General features: G+C 42.8%; 1 protein-coding gene across 2 annotated transcripts; it reads right to left on the bottom strand.

Annotated features, from left to right (window-relative positions):
* Nucleotides 1-11: 11 nt before the first annotated feature.
* Nucleotides 12-4682, bottom strand: LOC127770499 (uncharacterized). Of its 2 annotated transcripts, XM_052296236.1 has the most exons (6): nt 4282-4682; nt 3376-3435; nt 1322-1441; nt 921-1231; nt 753-828; nt 12-305 (listed from the first exon to the last, which is right to left on the bottom strand). In XM_052296236.1, exons 3-6 carry the CDS (start codon nt 1437-1439, stop codon nt 238-240), a joined length of 573 nt encoding a protein of 190 aa, XP_052152196.1. In that variant the 5' UTR covers nt 1440-1441; nt 3376-3435; nt 4282-4682; the 3' UTR covers nt 12-237. The 2 variants fall into 2 exon arrangements, with proteins under 2 accessions (XP_052152196.1, XP_052152195.1); XM_052296235.1 differs by lacking the exons at nt 12-305; nt 753-828; nt 921-1231 and adding an exon at nt 2367-2877 and having other exon boundaries at nt 1422-2271; nt 4282-4677.
* Between the last annotated feature and the right edge of the window lie 15101 nt (nt 4683-19783).

The following is a 19783-nucleotide window of genomic DNA, read 5'->3' as shown; positions in this document are numbered from 1 at the left end:
ATCAACAACATCATTCCTCTTATTCCTCTTCGGTGTCTTTTCTACTCTCTCTCTCTCAGTAGATTTGGTCTTCTTGACATTCTTTTCTCCATTAGCTCTTGAGGTGATAGTAATGTGGCTTCCCTGATTTTCATGCTCCACTGCATTATCTTCATCTTGAACTTCAGTGGTCTCATCATCATCAGCAACCCAATTTACATCAGGAAAAGAGTCACTTCTCTCAAGATATTCATTCACTTATGTGAGAGTAGCATGTTGGAATGGCTCAATAGAAGTGAAATTCATGTTGCCCTCAGCAGTTTGGCCTAAAAAAAAAGGTTGCAATTCACTACCCATACAAAAGTTTCAGTATATACCTATTAGGGAAAATACTAGATCCGAGAAGGGAGATGCATAACTAATGGAACATTGATCATACTGCACCAAAAAAGAATGTGTTCACTAGCAAACAGAATCAGCCATTTAAAGCCTCAATCTTAGTAAACATCATGAGCAACCAAATAATTTGGCATTGATTTCCAATATGCGGATATGAGAAATGTCACTATGCATAAGTAATCAGCTATGTTACTGTTGTTTCCTAAGAGGACTACAGCATAAAAAAGGAACATAGTACAGGTGCAGGATATGTGAAGAAGCCAAAGAAAGAAGGTAGCAGTGCCAAACAACGAGAGAAGAAAACAAATAACAAGGTTGGCTGCACTGAACGTAAGCACAAGGAATCAAAGAATTATGGCATCAGGTAAATTTACCATCATAAAGTTCACCCAAGGATTCAAAGAGAGGAAAGGACTTGTTTTTGCTGAACTTCCTTCCTTTCTCATTTGACTGCACAAGATACAAAAACAGATAATTATGGCATGAATACAAATAATAGTGATTTGAATGAGGACAAAACAATTATGCTCAAAATATCATACCGTAAGTATGTTTGCCCAAACAGCATCATCAGCAACAATCATGCACCGTTGATTATCCCAAGAAGCTCCACTCTGTTTCCTTGCCTCCTTAAGCAACCTATAATCTCGTTTTAACTCCTTCTCCTTATCTTGGATCTGTTGCTTATTCATGGTGACATAGGGATGTCTGTCACGAAATTCTTTGACGACCTTGTTCCATGCTTCACTTGTCCACCCATTTTGGCACCGGTAATGTGGGTTATTGTGCTCATGAAGTAAATCAACTAAAGCCTTTTCTAGTCCCGGGTTCCATGAAGCTCTTGATTGTTGAGCTATTAGACAAAATTAGATTATAGTAAGTAAAATTTGTAATCATTAATATGAAAGGAAAATACTTCACAAAAAAACAAGTTAGATACTACCTTTTGGAGAAACCTTCTTCTTCTGTATGCTACAGCTCTTTGGTGATGCCTTCTTTTGTAGATGCCTTTGTTGCTGCTGCAATAGGCTTGCTTTCGGAGATAGTCTTCCAAACATCATAACTATATTGCAATATTTTATTGAATGAGAAAATACAAACTACGTTGCTTACTATTAATTTGTCCATATCATAAATGTTGATTGCATAAATAAATACAAATCATGCAAAACCAAAATATTATCTATACTATTCTTGCTAGTTACGAACATAATCTTCCCACATCTTCTTAGCAATCATATCTCTAATATTATTCCCACTGATCATTTGATTGCTAAGAGATGGCACATCATCTCGGTATTCACTGTCACCTTCTGGTAGATCGACAAAATTAGTAGGTTCTATATTATCAGGTTGGTTGTCCAACCAGCCCTCATCACCATTAAGCAACCGGATCATGTTGTGGAACACTGCAGCAGCTGCTGGAATCCGCACTTGGTTCTTTATCTGATGGAAAGTGCCTACTTTCAGGATGGGAAATCGCTTCTTTAGAACCCCTAGAGCTCTCTCTACATGGTTTCTCAGAATGGCATGGCGATGATTGAATAACTCCTTGTAGTCTCTAGGTCGACGATGACCACGTCCAAACTCCTTTAGATGGTACCGAACACCACGATAAGGAGTAATGAACTGTGGTGTGTTGGCATAACCACCATCTACTAGAAAAAATTTACCATTTGGGACTTGAAAGCCACTATTCATTGCTGATCTAAGGACCCTAGCATCGGTTGCAGACCCCTCCCAACCACATGAGATAAAAGTGAAATTTAGGTCGAAATCACAAGCAACCATCACATTTTGGCTCAAAGTCCCTTTTCTGTTCCTATAAGGAGCTGCCTTCTCTCCATCTATAGTTATAGGAATGTGAGTGCCATCAATAGCCCGTATGCAATTCTGCAGCAAAAAGGGAAGAAAAGGACAGAATATGCATGAGTTATTTAATTGGAAAAGGAATAGATATTCATTTCTAGTTTGAGTGCCAGATTCACCTTGAAGTAAGGAAAGAAGCGAGGATTTGTTCTAATCTTCCAATGCGTTTGGTCGGCATGAGGAAGCTTGAGAAATCTATAGGTGAGAGCTGGGATTATCTTGAAAATAGACTTAATATGCCGATGAAGTGTAGACCCACTATGCTTGAATTCATACTGTAGATCTTGAAAGCTTGCATTGTGAGCGAGCATGAACATAAATATCCCAAGTTTCTCCTCAATCCTCAAGCCTCTACTATCCTTTAACAACTTTTCCTCTCTAAGATAATTCGCTATTGTCTTGAAAACATGAGGCTCCATGCGGAATGCAACTTTACAATCCATTACATGTCGTTCAAGGATTTCTTGAAGCCGCTCTTTACCGGATAGTCTTGAGATATGTCTAGGTATTTTCTCACTATTTGTCGTACCGCACAGCATATACATCGCAGGAAAAACAAAAAGCATCATATCATCGTCCTCTTCTCTCCTCCTTTTAATTTCATCCGCCATTCTCGAACTGATTTTATCACTAAAAGAGATATAGAATTACTATACTTTAAACTATGTGTGAGAACATAATAATATGCATATGTATTACAATATTATTAAACATGAAATTAGAGGCATTCAAGGTGGCTACATGCATAAATACTTTTAATACTTTCAGCAAATAAACAGTCTGCAAATGGGAGGAGGGGGATCAATAATGTGTTCAGATTTTGACTAGTTCCAGAAGTACTTTGTGTACTTAGTTTTGTTTAAACCTCAGAGATAGCAACTTTAATAAAGTGAGGATATCCTTCTAGGGTAGGATGTTTACTTGAAAATAACAACCTCCTGTTCACTAGCAAAAAAAAACTGAGACCATCTGCCACCTGAGCAAGATCACATAACACTGTACCTACAATCTCTCTCTCTCTCCAACTTCAAATTACTTCTGTTACTCTAGTAAATATGCAGGGGCAAGATTAAATGCTTCATATCAGGCAAATGTAAGTACAACTGTATTTAGTTTTTTCTCAAATACCTTGAGTAATATCAACTCCTTCAGCTTTACTTTTGCCAACCCCACACGCCTGTGCCTCTCCTGAAATTTAATTCAGCACAACAGATTATATTTTTGTCATTCAATAGCAATTTATATAGCTTTGTATGGTATGACCTCTAGTAATATATCTGAACACCCAGTTTCCTGAAACTAGTTGTGAACATAGTAGCAGTTCAGAATAGATAAATATGCTAAATTGATTGCTAAGAGTAAAATAGGTATTCGAACAAAAGATGGACAGCTACATTTCTCAAGTTTTAACAAGGGCATTTTGCTAAACAAAAAGCCATGGAAAAAATTACCAAAACTAGAATGTATACTACAGTGTCCACCTGACCACCTCATAGCATGACTTTAAAAATTTTTGTATCTTCTTGCTCAAATTTTTGTATCTTCTTGCTCATTCAATTGGCATATAGTATTGGTCGTTCAATCTGAAGCTCAAATGACCTTGGCCAAAAGCAAAGTGATGCATTCTAGACAGCAACAACAGAGTGCACTAGTTTTTATTTTTTAGGTGTGCTCCCACTGCATCTACAATAATTCCTGGAGAATCAACAAACCAGGTTTCTCCCTCACAAAAAAAAGAAAAGAAAGAAGAGAGCCCATGTTCAGAAATATAGGATCTGCCAATTCAAATATATATTTCCTTGATTACAGAGCAACTGATAGGCAAGATTTGCACACACACACAGAGATGTGCATGGAATTTTCTGTGGTTTCAGGTTCTACTACTACAAACCACATCACCCCTCCTTCTAAGCAAAACATGACTGATACTTCAATCCATACAGCCACTCAATACATCAACTAGCAACAAATTCATCCACTAGATAAGTCACAAAATCTTTTCTGAGTGGGAAAAGAGGAGATCAAGAATCAGACCTGCTTCTTGGTATCCGGGCTGTTGCCCTCGACCTTGCCCTCTCCCGCAACCGGTGAATCCGAAGTGAGGAAGGAGAGATGGCGAGCGCCGGCGACTGGCTGGGATGGAGAGCGGGAAGGAGAGCGGCGGCGGCGGCTTAAGCGGGATGGAGACCGGTGGCGGCTGAGGACGGGATGGAGACCGGCGGCGGCTGAAGCTAGATGGAGATCGTCAGCGACCGAGGGCAGGATGGAGAGCGGCAGCGGCTGGAGATATGCTGCTCCTGGATCTCCAGCTTAGAGCCGCCTCCCGGACCTCGCGCCGCCTCCCGACCTCGCGCCGCCTCCAAACCCTAGCGCAGCGAGGAGTCGAGGAGGCCGAGTGCTGCGGCTGGCTTGGAAAAAAAAAATCGTCTCCGAGGCGATTTTTCTCTCCCCGTGGGATTGGTGTGGATTGGGTGGAGAATTACTCCCACCCCGGCCCAGGCGAACGCATACATGGGCCACGGAAGAAAATTCGACCCGGCCGGGATGGCACACGGGGATTTTGGCCCATTCCCCCCCAAACCCAGCCTAAAAGAACAAGGCCTCAATTCATCCTAATTTCCCCCTTGAATGGCGCCCTCAATCGCCCGGAACGGCCACGCCATCCCCGGCCACCTTACATGGCCGCCGGCCGCCATTCTCGGTGCCGTTCCGCCCTCTCCCGTGCCCGGCTCCCTCTCCTCTCCTATAAAATGGAACCCCCTCGCTCCGTTCTCTCGTTTTAGCCCCCTCCCGCGCTCTCCCGTGGCCTCACCACCCCTCCCCGCCGTCCCCCTTCTCTTTCCCCCGCACCGGCCGCCTCCAGCCGCCTGTGCCGCCGCGCCTGAGCGTTGGTCGGCCGTGCCGTCGCGTCCCTCGGCTCCGCGACGCCGTCCTCATCTCCGACATCACCTCCTCCTCGCCCGAAGCTCGCCGGAGTGGCCTCCTCGTCGGCGTCCAGTACCTCCACGTCTCTAGCCGGCTCCTGTTCGTCGCCGGTACGCCGATCGACGTCGCCGTCTCCTCCCTCGGCGTCGCAGCTGCCTCCCCTCCACCGGCGTCGCCTCCGTTTCGCGCGGAGACCACCGGAGACGCGTCCTCGCTGACGACCAGTGGTGTCATCACCACTCCACCGCCTCCAGCCGCCTCTGCCGCCTCGCCGGTGCTGCGGCTGTCGTCGTCGCCTCCTTCCCTAGCACCGCGGCATCGACCTCCACCCCGGCCTGCCCTCGGATTCGTCCGGAGACCGCCGCCGCTGCGCCGGTCTCTCCTTCCTCCTCGTCAACGTTTTCTCCGGCAACCCCTTCCGTTGTCGACGTCGTCGTCTCCTCCGGCATCGCAGCGGCGTGTTCCACGTCATCCTCGCCTCCCCGCCGGCGTTCGTCGTCACCTCCTCGCCGGTTCCCATCGTCGTCCTCTCGTCGTTCCCGCTCGTCGTGGCGTTCGTCCCTCTGCCAAGCCGATCGCATTCGCCGCCCGCGTTTCGTCAAGTGTGCAGCAGCCCCGTCGTCGTCTTCGTCCTCGGCTCCGCATCGTCAAGTCTTGTGCCGGCCTCGTCTCGCCTTCGTCCAAGGATCGCCGCCGAAGTCGTTCCCTCGCCGTTCGTCTCCGTCGTCCCCGAGCCGTCTCCGCCGCGCCCGTTCGTTGTCGTCGTTCCCACGCCTCGTCGCGTGGTGGTAAGGATCTCTCCTTCGCTGCCCCTGTCCTCGTCCTTTCGGTGTCGCCCCGTACCCGTTGTGCGGTTGTCGACCCCGGTACCCTTGTACCGGTGTCGGTAGTCGTTCGTGTGTGCGTGTGGCGACCGTGTTTGTGTGCCCGCTCGGTAGCCGCGTGGTTTCCACGTGTGCAGCCCGCGTGGTGTCTAGTGGAGTCCGTTTGTCGGCAACTCGCCTCGGTTGACACACGGGGTCCGCTTCCGTCGACCCGTGGACCGTCTCTATGTAACCGGTCTGCCGTGGTCCCTTAGGTTGACATGTGGGGTCCGCATGTCAACAGCGCAGCCTTCCTGTCTTTTCCAGGCTAGCACTTACACATGTTTTATAGTTGCAAAGCCTAATTATAATAATCCGCAAATCTCCATATAACAGCATTAAACTTCGGATGATCATATCTTGGTCATACGAACTCTGAATCGACCCGTTCAAGTCTCTTAATGTTTGTTATAACCTAAAGAACCATGTGCTTTCTTTTTATGTATTGTTATTGCTTCTTTTTAGGCTTGTAGCTTTGCTTGTGTGCTTTGCGTAGCTTCTGTCGTTCCGGAGGTTTCCGAAGCGTGCTTCGCGGTCGTCGCCGAAGGTTCGGAAGGCCGTTCTCTCTGAGCAAGGCAAGTCACATCATCCTTGAGCATATTGAATCCCAGTTTATAAAATTATTTTGATTTAAATTATTGCATTACCGCTTTATTTAAATTCCCGCGTTGTCACTGTTTTATTTAGCACTTCCTATTAATCCTTGTTATAGCCTTGTTATTGCTATTGTTATTATTACCTTGTTCACCCTAGGATAAACAAGACCCCAACTAGTGGGTACTCTATTAACGGTTCCACTAGTATGAATTTAGGTAGATGCTTCGTTGATTAATTAGGCAATACTATGTGGTTTTATAACTTTAGACTCTGGGAGTTCTCATATCATTTGGACACTGTGGAATGGTTGGCTTGTGATGGAATTGAACACATACCTCCCCCCTCTATACAAAACTCCCAAAATGGTTTTAGGCTAGGCTCGAGGTGCATGGTTCTGCTAGTAGCATCTCGGCCACTATAAGGACTGGTCTTCGGGCCTCTGTTGCAAAGCACTACCGTACTAACCACATGTCTAATGGGTAAGGCTTAACTCGGTGCTCAGTCTAGTCCTGGCAAGAGTACACGGATAGAGATGGACGAAGTCGGGGCTCGATGGACATCTCTAGGGTAAATGAAGGCTACACGGGCTACGGCTCGATAGTCGAGATGTCATGGCACAGGGCCGGTGTCCTGCTGCTACGGGCTCAATCTTACCTACCTGTCTCGGGATTCCGGCTGTAGACGAGGTTGGGTCGGTGCTTTTGTCACGGCTAGGATAGGTAAAGGGGTTATGTCACATCCTTTACGACGAGTTCCACGGCTGTGGAACGCAGAGTAAAGATGTGTCTTGTGGGTAAAGATGTACAACTCTGATTAGAGTATAATCTATTCGAATAGCCGCGCCCTCAGTTATGGGCAAGCCTAGCAATGTACCCAAGTTAGTGGTTCAATTCTTAAAACTTGCTTAACAACTAAAATGTGGAATGGTTGGCCTGGGTTGGCTTGGGACGAGCTGGGACCCAGGTCGGGTTGCCAGTTCGGTCTGAATCATCATAGGCCTTGGGTTAAGATAGGTTCGTGCGGGTTCACGGCCTTGATTAATAATATTGTGTAGCTCTAGGATCGTGTTTACAAAATAGCTTTGAACAGCTAAGTGACTTTTAAATGTTGTTTACTGCAAAACCTAACCCCTATATTATTACCCCTTGTACCCCCTTGCATTAATCATACATCTCCCGGTGGTTGTACTCATTCTTGCTCAATCTTTCCCCCCTTCAGTAAGAGAAGCTTTGGAGAAGAAGTCTTAGGTGGAGTCCCGGCTTATACCCCAGTTGAGCGCCTGTGAAGATGGAGCCGTAGGTCCGCTAGTCCGCTGCTGTTTATTTTTGTTTGTCAGGCCTGAAGTGCCTTTGTAATAATGTAAATATTATCGATATAATAAAGATGTGTCTTTTATATCATGTTTGTGTGGTGTACCCCGGTTTTTCCTGGGACGGGGATTAATACACTAACGTTCTGAAAAAGGTATTTTTCCGGGCGCGACACCAGCCGCCATGGCCCAAAGGGGCAGGCGCGCAGCGCAGGAAGAGCAGAGACAGGCAGGGTGGGATGAATGGCACAACAGCTGTGCAGGCGTGCAGCACCAAGCGACGACAGCAAGCAAGTGACAAGCCAACAAGCCAAGCATCCATCACTCCATCAACAGGTGTCTACATATGTGAACATTAATCAATCTTTGGTACTATATCTATCTATACTCAGTACTGTACTTCCTATTTGTGATGTATTGTTGAAAGCATGAATATTAGGAAGTTGAGGTATTTTTTGAGTACCTACTCTTCTATCTATACTTGTTTACAAATAGATGATGAATCATCAACTTATAATTAGTTCTTGTTTACCGTGCTTAATGTAGACTTGTTGTGATAATATTGCATCGTATAATAACATGCATTGAGATTTTTGGTTCTGTGCTAACTTCTGTGGTAATTCGTAGGCCACACCTAAAATTTTTTCCATCCTCCGCCACTGGGTGTGGCTGTGATGCATCAAGCGCCGGTCGTTGATGTGGCCGAGACTTCTGTGCCGGATCTTGGCATGTGCCGGATCTCTGAACGGACAAGCAACACCAAGGCCACAATGGGCACAAGGTGAGCTTGTTTATTTCTTGTATTAAAGAAAGCTGAACGGTTCTGCTCGTTTATAGCTTGATGTCACGTTCCTTTTAATCTTAGAGCAAGAGATGCTTTTGTATGATTAAGGATGAATCTGGATTCGATTTTGTATGGAATAACTCTTCATTTTTGTGTGCAGTATGTGGACTAAGGCTAAGGCTAAATAATACTTTTGATCAAGGATGAATCCTTAGGGATGCTGACGTCGTGCACATTGTCCACCTGTGCGTTGCCATGCGGCAGATGAACGGGCTAGAGCAGCAATACGTATGAACATAAGGTATTTGCTATAATCGTAGGCTTTAGTCCAGACATGATAATTTTGTTGTTGTCCTGAAATTTATTATCTTTATTTTATAGTTGCTGCTCATACAATACAGGTGAGGATTCTACCATTAAATGCACAATGACACAATTTGAGGATCAGTTTAGCACTATAAAACCTGATGGGATTCAAGTCAGATGCCATAAGGTACTTGTTTTTTTTTTTTGCACTGGACTTCGGACAACTCTGTCTGTTTCTATCTCTGAAACTGCTGTCAATGTTTTCTAACGTAAATGCAGTGCCCTGCCAATGTTTGCTTACTCATGTATTATAAGATTCATAGATACATTATGCCACTGGGGTACATGTAATTCAAGTACAATAAGAAACTACTCAATTGTTTGGCAGCAATTTTGCATCATCAGATGCTGAATAGTAAGCACTCCTACACAATTAGGTTCCAAATGATATTTGGTGACACTGAACTTGCGACCATTGTGCTTGTGGGATGTTATTTAGGTGCTGCTGTGCTTCTGGCTGTTGTGCTGTTGCTGCTGTGCTTTTGGCCATTGCGCTGCTGCTGCTGTGATGCTATTGCAGATGTGCTGCTGTTGCTCTCGCTGTAGCAGGAATATGAAATTTGAGACTTTGGATATGTATTGAATTGGTGGATGGATGTAATGATATTGCATTTTAAGATTTCTGGAATGTGAAATGCATGTGACATTGCAATCATTTGTGGAATGTTAATTTATTTGAATCTGATTTTGTATGTGCTGAAATATAGTATCTGTGCTGAATTGTATGGGCTGAAAAAATATCAGTTGAGCTTTGTGGGCTGAAAAAATTATTTGGGCTGGAAAAATATATGGGCTAAATTGTGGGGGTGGAAAAATCATATGAGCTGAATTGTGTGGGTTGGAAAAATCATATGGGCCGAATTGGTGTGGGCTGAAAATTTGTACAGGCTGCATTCATAAACAAACAAGCAAAAAATATACTGGGCCAGCTAGCAACAACCCTAGAAAAAATATATTTGTGGCCCATGAGCTACATGGGCTTTAGCAGGCCAAATCTTATTTTGTGACGTTTTTTTTTCAACCATGTCAGCTGCCACGTGGCAAGCCCTAGGATTTTATACAATAAAGCCCTAGGATTTTATGACAATAAATGTACAAATGTCACATACTAAATTTATGACGGTGGCTTTTTGACGTTTGAAATTACGTCAACTGTTTGTCACAAATCTTAATTTTTGACATAAATTTCACATATTATGACATAATAAATCAAAAAGCACACACCTCTTGTAGTGTATATGGAAGGGTAAATTGGACATTTCACCATATATTTTGAATGAGGGCATAACATGGCATGTTCAACATGGCGATTTAAGTGAGGAATGGGCCAGCTGGCCAACTCTCTCATTCTTCCCCAGCTAAACATCAGCAAAGCAATCAGAGGCAACATCCAGGTCAATTTTGGATGGTTGCTAGGTTCTTCTTGTATGTTTGGATCAAAGTCCTTCATTTTTTTCCTTGACTGCATTCCGTACGTGATTTAGAGGTGTTTATCCGATAGCGAAGTATATGTAAATCTGATAGCAAAGTGTTTTGTGTGATCCCAGTTTCCCATGTAGATCACCCTAAAGTGTGGGCCACTAGCTATCACACTGGTGAGGAGCAATGGGAAAATCCATGTTCCGTTCAACCCGCGTGATGTGAGTGATGAGTGGATCACTTCTTAAAATTGTGATTTCATGTTATTATCACCTCTGATCTACTACTAGTCGAGTTTGTAATCAACCCCCAATTTGAATACTTTGTCTGTCCATTTTTTCTTTATTTGCTCAACAGTATTTTCTATTACACTTGCATTGGTACAATTTAAATATATTAGTATACTGATCTCCCTCTTGTTATGGTACTATAAATTTAAATGGGGACTTTGAGTTCAACATTGCATGCTACTATTGTAGCAACAACTTTGTATACACTTCTCATGTCAGTAGCAACAAAACTGAGTGGATTACAGATGGTTGAACCAAATTAGGCCGTGTTTAATTCCCTTAAAACTTCCAAAAATTCCGTCACATCAAATGTTTGGACACATGCATAGAGCACTAAATGTGGATGAAAAAAACCAAGTGCACAGTTTGCATGTAAATTGCGAGACGAATGTTTTGAGCCTAATTGCGCCATGATTGGACAATGTGATGCTATAGTAAACATTTACTAATGAGGGATTAATTAGGCTTAATAAATTCGTCACGCAGTTTACAGGCGGAATCTGTAATTTGTTTTGTTATTAGACTACGTTTAATACTACAAATGTGTGTCCGTATACTTCAAAAAAATTTGGCCAAAGAACAAAACATGGCCTTAGTGTTATTTGTAGTTATTTTCCCCAACTGGTTGTTTTTCGACATTGATTTTTGGCAACATTAATATGTTCCTGAGGCCCGGGTACCGTGTTGCTCCCTATAACTTTTTTTAGAAACCTCTCTCTATAACTTTTGTAACAGAATGCAACCCTTTTAGCAACAATTTTAATTACTAAAATCATTCTTTTATTTACATTTTCTAAAACTGCATTTTATTGAAACACCATGAAATTAGAGTTTTTATTGTATAAACCATTCGTTCGCACTTCATGACTTGAATTAGTGAATTTGGATAGGCTTAGATATTTCGACACAAAATTGATGTGCACGTCTCAGTACAAAATAAGATTAGTAGTCATTTGTGTTTGAATGGTGGATTCAAAACTGTTCAGTATGAACTTACCTTCAACTTCTTCCCTTCAATTTCTTTTTTCAGGAACAGTTGATTGCTGACTTCAGGGCCTATCCTGGCTAGTGCATAGTCTTTAGCCAGAAAATTTATTCTGGGTATTATTATAGCCAGTCCTTTTTAAAATATTTTCACTAGGATTTTCTTCGTACTGTGAAGTTCAAAAAGCTATCAAAATTGCCAAATGCATCCTCTTTACTTTACATTGTCATCAATTGTTGATGTCGCTAATTTTTTTATAAACTTAGTCAAACCTAAAGAAGTTTGACTAATAACAAAGCCAAACGACATATAATATGAAATCTAGCATGATGGTCTTTCTCCTTTTCTATTTGAATTGTCATCCTCATGTACTTAGACATGTTGATCTCATTGCAATTTTATTCTTGCGAGTTAAATGTTTGCAAGTCCATAGTCCAGAGTTAGTCATCGATATCCTTTCACTTCTTTGAGGAAGTATTAGGTCCTGCATCATATAACGCCTATGTTCTTGGAGACCATGGAGAGTAGCTTCGACAAAATTGAAGTATTAGAGAGTAAAGAAACTCAAACTTATATACAAAATTTCCTGTCAGTTTTAGTGGATTTACACCCTGGATTTTGACTGTAGGGGATCAGGTAGACAAATTGGTTGAAAAGAAAATTATGGATATGTGATCCATTAATAATCATCATTGGGCCTGTTTTCTCGATTCGCAATAACCGATGCTCATTTTGTTTGTCTGGAATGCACGTTTTGTTTTTCCTCACAGTCGAACTCACGAGCTGTCAGAGTCCCAGTTCCGTTGATTACAGAGAAATCAATGCCAGTAGTTGTGACTTCTGATAACAAATACAACATTGACACAATACTCACGCAGGTCACCTTCAGGTCAAGCTCGAGACAGGCAAGCCTATAAGGTAAGGATGTGCGCTGCCAACAAAAAAAGCATTCAGTGATTATCACAGTGCACTCGTTTGAATCACCCTGCAGTAGTGAGTTATTGCTGCCGTGAGTTGTCATACCAGAGGAAACAAATCCGAAGACGAGTAACCCGTCCTTTTTTTTTGTATGGTGGGTCATTTATTCTAGAGGTTTCTCATTCCTACCACTATTTCCAGGCTTGTATCAAAGTGGAGTGAGTAGTAGTACTCAGCAGCAGTATGGTATATTGCCAATGCGATTCTTTCGGGGAGGAGAAGAAATTAATATCAAAGAGTGTTGGTAAGAGATGCCGAGAGAAGTAGTAGAATATATATTCAACTATAAACTATTCGATGGTATAATCAGGACTCAGGTTAGGTCAATCCAACAATGCTCAGAGGCTTCCCTCGTTAAAAGTAAATAACTGAAGGTTGACTTGTACTTGACCAACAAACAGTTCAGTACACTGCAAATTTATACATCTATAAGCTATAGAAATAAACTAGCTATTGGTATTTTCAGTTTATAGAATTTACATATGTTACAAACAAGACATCCTTTCAGTTTATAGAATCTGTACAATAAGCCAGCATACACAAACACACACAAAAAAAAAGAAGTGATGAATGAAACAATTCAGGGTCTCATTTTTTATTCGACAGATGAAAGCAATTTGGTTGCATTATTGCATCTTCTCTCTGCTATCATAAGCATAACTGTTCAGTACAGTTGTATTGCATCTTCTCTCTGCTATCATAAGCATAATCCAGGTACCTTTAAATTCGGCTCTCAACCAATCTGACATGTGGCATCTAGCTCCATGTCCATTTTGAAACTTGTTTAGTGTTTTGAAGGTTTCAAAATGAACAAACAACAATTTGCACGATTACATCTGGACTGAACAATTAAATTACACAAATATGTAAGAAAAAAAAAATATCATTGGCGCATCGAAGTAATGCCTGTAGAGCAACTTTTTTTGGAACTAACGGAATGTGGATAACGATAAACTAATTTGGGGCAAGATTTTTTATTGTTGTCACACATATAAAATTCAAGATTCAAGAACAAAAAGATCTTTCACGCGATGGAATGGTCACAAAAAACAGCAGCAGTAGCAGCAACAACAACTACAACAACAACAACAACACGAGCAGTACCTCATTCATCTCAAGAGAATTGCACACACTCATTCACTCAACAATCCTCAGTTGTTCGATACAATGCTCCTCTCTTTCAGATGCAACACAAAAGTATGTTGGAAACAATCTTGTCATGTGGATGAGTTGAATTAATCATGTGCATTTGTTAGTGTGACTGATTAACCATGCATGGTGCTTTTGTGTCACTGTAACCAGCTTGCCTAGTTGAGAAGAGAAGCAAAAAAAAAATGCACTAGAAATTGTGCTCGGTGCAACCAAAATTATGTGTATCACTATCATGTGTATCGTGTGTTCTCGTTCCTAATGAAATTATTTTTCTGTAGGAAATCCAACAAGGAAAATGGAATTTTTCCGTGGCAATTTTTCTGCCGGCAATTTCTATCGGTTCACCTACGGGAAAATAATTTCTGACAGGAAAACTCATTTTTCTGATGGTTTCGCTCCTACAGGGTAGGCTCCAAGTCTGGTAGTGTGTGAAGCTGTGTCCACTACGTTCATGTGAATCCTTATATTCCCAAGAAAGTAAAGCTAGCACAGCATCCACAATCGCAACACAGCACAAAGCAATATGTTTTTCACCTAAAGTTTTGGAACACAGAAGCAATTTTACCTGGAATTTTTACTCATTGGGATGCGAGTTCCATCGAAAGCTGAATGCAACCAAGCATATAAAGATCGATAATGGACCAACTTTTTTCCTTGAAGAAATGCTCTTGGCATGTGTGTTGTGTTGGAACAATTTTTGCTCAAAAGGAATGGAGGTCATAACCTACAGAACTATGGAGATTTACCTTGGCAATGATCCATGATTGGCACTCTTCTACAATGAGTTTAACACCGGGCTGTAGCGAGTCGCAGCTCTAGTGCACTGCTATAGCAGAGGCAACAATTCTGATGAAATGTAGCCCCTCCTTCCTTGTTTATGGTAGGCTATTTCTTCCAGAGGCTTCTCATTCCTATCACTATTTCATTTGATCAAAGTACAGAGAATTCTACTCATCACAGTAAGGTATACTGCATGCAAAAGTGATTCTTTTGGGCCGAAGAAGAAAGCATTAGGGGGGGGGGGGGGGGGGGTGTCGTGATAAGAGAGTAAGAGATACCGTGAGAACCATTACATATATTGAACTATTCGATGGGACAATATATCAGAAGTTTAGTTAATCCCGGTCCCGGCCTCCTTCGTTCAATAGTTTAGTTATTCAATCCACGCCATTATTAAAAAAAATGAAAAATATGAATTACCCCTTAATTATCGTGTTCGACCGAATTACACCCCTAAACTCAAATAAGAGATATTTTACACCTCTCAATTATTCTTACCGGACGAATTACTCCCTAACATTTTTTGAGTTGTTTTGACCAGGAGTTTGCACACGTGGTGTCAACGTGTAAATCCAGTCAGCAAAAATAATAACAATAAATTTGTAGGGCCCACCTATCATCTATTTCTTCTCTTCCTCAATCTCTCCTCCCCCCGTCTCTTTCCAACTCTCCTCAGCTTGGGATGGGTGGATAGGGGCGCGGCTGGAAGTGCGGTTTGGGATAGGGTCGCGGCCATGGCAGAAGCGGCGCTCGACCCCCTGTATTTTCCTCTCCCCGAGTAGTTGGGAATGGGAAAACAAATAGCTAGAAGAGGCTGGGCTCGGGATGAGAGTGGTGGTCGGAGGCGAGGCTAAGAAGGGGCTCGTCGGCTGGCGGCGGAGGCGTCTGGAGGCTTGGTTCAGTCCCCTCTCTTCAGCAGTTGGGAATTGGGGCAATGGCCGGTGGCGGAGGCGGGGCTCGGGATGAGAGCGGTGTCCAAGGCGAGGCTAGGAACGGCGGGGCAGGGGGAAGGTGACTCTTCCTCTGGGGTGAGGCTAGGAATAAGTCTATTTTGCCTCCGTCAACTCATACTCCTAGTTGAATCGCATCCCTCAATCTTAAAACCGGGGGAGGGGGGAAGGCGACTCTTCCTCCGGGGTGAGGCTAGGAATAAGTCTATTTTGCCTCCGTCAACTCATACTCCTAGTTGAATCGCATCCCTCAATCATAAAACCAGGTATAAACCGTCCACTAACTTTGAAAACGTTGCAAATCAACTTTCTGGGCGGTTTCAGAGGCGATTCCGTCCTACGTGGGACCAAACAGCCCAACAAGGGAAGTAGCGGCCACGAGAACACGACAGGCCCAAATAGCTCTAAACTCCTAACCCATGGCTGGAGGTGAGCCGGTTCCCCAAATTCCCCAACCAGTTGCCTCACGTGCCGCCGCCCGCCTTCGTCCCCCGCCGCCGTAGTCCCAGCTCGGCGGCGTGTCGGGTCCCAAAACTAATGACTTGGATTCGACAATGATTAATGTATCAAGCCCTGGATCAGTAAATATTGATACATAGAATATAGATGGTTCTTCATTGCATATGGAAAGTTTACAATACTTGGGATTTACAAAGATGGTTGCTTAACTAATTATACATAGGGTTACTATTAAAGAGGTGAACAGTAACTTGTCTTGCTCGATGTCCTGAGATTGATTGGTAATATTCAAAATATCAGAAGAGTCCTCAAGACCTAGGGTTAGCCATTCAAAATTCAAGTTTAAAAAGAATTCAACTAAAATCCAAAAATAGGAAAAATAAAATAAAATGGGAAAATAGCAAAAATAGACTCAGAAGGTGTTAACGACCAAATTTGGTAATCCAAGGATCGAAGATGAAGAAGAAATCGAGATGGAGTTCGAGATGGAGATTGTCCCGGAAACAGAGTAAAGATCGACTGGAGTCCGAATCAGCTGCAACCAGGATCGGCAGAGTCTGAGTTGGACAGGGTGAGCCGATTGAGCCGAATCCGACAATATGACATGACGTATGTTGTCGAGTTAGGTTAATGTACTTCATGATGATTGCCACGCATGGATAGAGTCCTAGGAAGACAATTGTATCTATTAATTAGGATATTTTATGTAATTTCCTTAGAGATATGTTTGGGCAAAAGTCTGTCGCAAAGACTTATGGTATCTTAGAGTTTGTTAGAGATAAGAGTAGTGTCCGATATGGACATATCTTGTAATCTCGGGTATAAATAGACCCCGAGCCCCATGTAATAAAACTAACACACGTTCAATATAATCTCGGCGCATCGCCACTCTTTTACTTTCGTTTTGTTTCGACGAGTTCTTGCTTTCGGGTTGAGCTGCATCGGTTTCGATCTTCAACAAGAGGTAAAACTTGTTATGGCGGCTTGCGTTCTCGGGATTAGTGCTTCCATCTTTATGATACTCTAATCTTGTTTATGTAAACCGTCGAGTTATCATATATTTTATATAATCTCCGGCAATATCACTATCTAACCTACAATCGGCTAACATCTGTTATTAGAAGGCAGCCGATTAGGTTAAATAATGACGTTGACTTAGATTATATAGGATATCCACCACTCTATGACACATCCAACAGCTTGATTGTCTAGATATTGTCCTTCTTTTCATACTTATAGCTGCATCAGTTGAGTTTGATCTTATGAGTCGTGATTAGAATCTCAATCTCTAGCCTGTCTTTGGTTGCCGATTAGGGTAGTATCGGGGTTTCAGTCGATCTTACCTGATTTAACTACAGTTATCTTATACGCTCTATTGACATGTTAAATCTGCCCTTTATGTTAAGATCCTGTTGCATTTAAGTATATTAGGCTTTTTGTTTGATATATTCTACTTGCTTTAATATCTTTATATAGAGTGGTATCGGAGTATTAGCCGATACATGCTAGATCTATCTGATCGGCTATGCTATGAACATATATAATCTTGTTGTTAATATATATTTCGATCTAAGTGATTTATACTGTCTCGGCATGGCGACCGATCTATCCCAATCACTTGATTTAAGCATATATTGACATAAAGATTATATATTGTTGATATATACAACCGATCGAGTAGATTTAGTTCTTTCTTACTTATTAATAATTGCCGATCGATTCACATATGACATCGGCTCAAAGATAAAAGATATGTCATCAGCAATTAGCCGATCGGCTATCATTTATGGATTTAACCGCGTTTTCTTTGTCTTTGTTTCTTGTTGATTGCAGGATCAAATCAACTAGCACGCTCATACACCAAAAGGCAAGTTTTGGACCTGCACTGGAGTTAAGCGGATCTCCCAGGCCTCGTGTTTTTACACCAACACGCTTTTGGCACGCCCGGTGGGACTGACTAGAAGTCAGAACCGCAACAGCATTTTCTCATGGCTGAGAAACCACCAGTATCGCCATCTTCGGCTGGCAAAGAGCTTCCTCCCAAGAATCTAAAGTCTGGTGCATTTGAAGTTAGCGAGGGAAACATTGTTCCCGTCACTATAGACAAGCTAACACCTGAGCAGAAGAAGGAGCTCGATCTGATGATGCAGCAAACACAACACCAATTCTTGAATTCATTCATGGAGACCCGTAAAGGAACAATTGTTCAAAGATACAAGATAAAATTGGTTACTGATGTTCCTAGGACAAGTTCTTCCAAGTATGGAGAAGTACAACAGGTTTCATATGGTACAGCTCAATCAGGCGGTAAAGGTGCTGCAGATGGCTCAGGAGATAAAGATGATTGTTCTCAGGGGGTGCAAGGTGAGGATCTCAGCAAAGATGGTAATACAGCACAGATACAGTTCAATAACTTCCAAGATCGGATTGACTATGCCGTGCAACATGCTTTGATCAATCAATCTGGAGTACTAGTCAATACCTTGTCAAACATGGTGAAGTTAATGGTTGATGGCTCAATAGCTGAGCATGAGGCTACAGGACCGGTTTATTTACCAGGAGGTGTTTTCCCAAACTATCGGCCCTTGATCACTAATAATCAGCTGACTGCTCAGCCAATTGCTCCCAATGCGCCACCAGCTCAGCCGACAGCACCAGTATCAACTCCTGCACCTGCTGCACCATCATCGGCACCAGGGCAGCTAATCAATCCTCGGTTGTTGGTGAGAGAGCAGCCACAGCATAGTGGACAAATTGTGAATGGGCTAACTCAAGAGCAAGTTGCTGCTATGTTCTTACCAACTCAGCCTGCTGTTGACCCAATCCAGCAGCAGCCGATTCAGCTGACGCCACCAAGGCAGCAGGTTGCTCGGTCGATTCAGTAGCAAGGTTTGCTAAATGCATCGGCTAGGTTGAGGATGCCCGATAATCAACCAAGGCAGCATGCCGCAAATCAAGTTGTCCCAGAGCATTTGGTTCACAATGTGCAACCAGATCAATCGGTGATACCTCAAGTTGTTCCCGAACATTTGGTGCGTAACATACAGCCAAACTTCCAAAATTATCAAGGGGGCAATTTGAATTACCAGTATCAGCCTCCATCGCCGCAAGTTCAGTATCAGCAAGGAGGATCGACTCAGCCCCAGTTTGCTCCTCAATACAATCAATTTGAGCCCGTGCCACAGCAAGCGCAGGGGGTGCCTCAGCAAAGGCCATGGGCCAATATGATTGCAGATGTGATGAGAGAGCAGTTTGGGCTCAAGCCAAAGGACACTGGAAACTTGTATCAGCATCCGTACCCTGAGTGGTTTGAGAGGGTTCCATTGCCTAGCTGGTTCAAGGTTCCGGATTTTTCAAAATTCTCAGGGCTGGACAGTGTCTCAACCTACGAACATGTCAGCCGATTTTTGGCTCAGTGTGGTGAAGCATTGGCTGTTGACGCCCTAAGGGTTAGGTTGTTTCCTTTGACTTTATCTGGGTCGGCTTTTACTTGGTTTTCCTCTTTGCCATATGGATCAATCAACAGTTGGGCCGATTTGGAGAAGCAATTTCATAGTTACTTTTATAGCGGAGTTCATGAGATGAAATTGTCCGATTTAATAGCAATTAGGCAAAGGGATGATAAACCCGTGCAAGATTATATTCAGAGATTCAGGGAGATGAGGAATAAGTGCTACAG

This window comes from Oryza glaberrima, chromosome 4, assembly GCF_000147395.1.
Source record: "Oryza glaberrima chromosome 4, OglaRS2, whole genome shotgun sequence".
NCBI lineage: Eukaryota > Viridiplantae > Streptophyta > Magnoliopsida > Poales > Poaceae > Oryza > Oryza glaberrima.
The sequence above is the reverse complement of the archived record's forward strand: the minus strand, read 5'-3'. Positions and strand labels throughout refer to the sequence as shown.

Bases quoted from the DNA above. Each gene is read 5' to 3' on its own strand.
- LOC127770499 (XM_052296235.1), bottom strand. From the start codon at position 2,858: ATGGCGGATGAAATTAAAAGGAGGAGAGAAGAGGACGATGATATGATG. The intron at 2,272-2,366 runs GTGAATCTGGCA...TTTTTGCTGCAG, and splicing joins GCTTCTTTCCTTACTTCAAG to AATTGCATACGGGCTATTGA.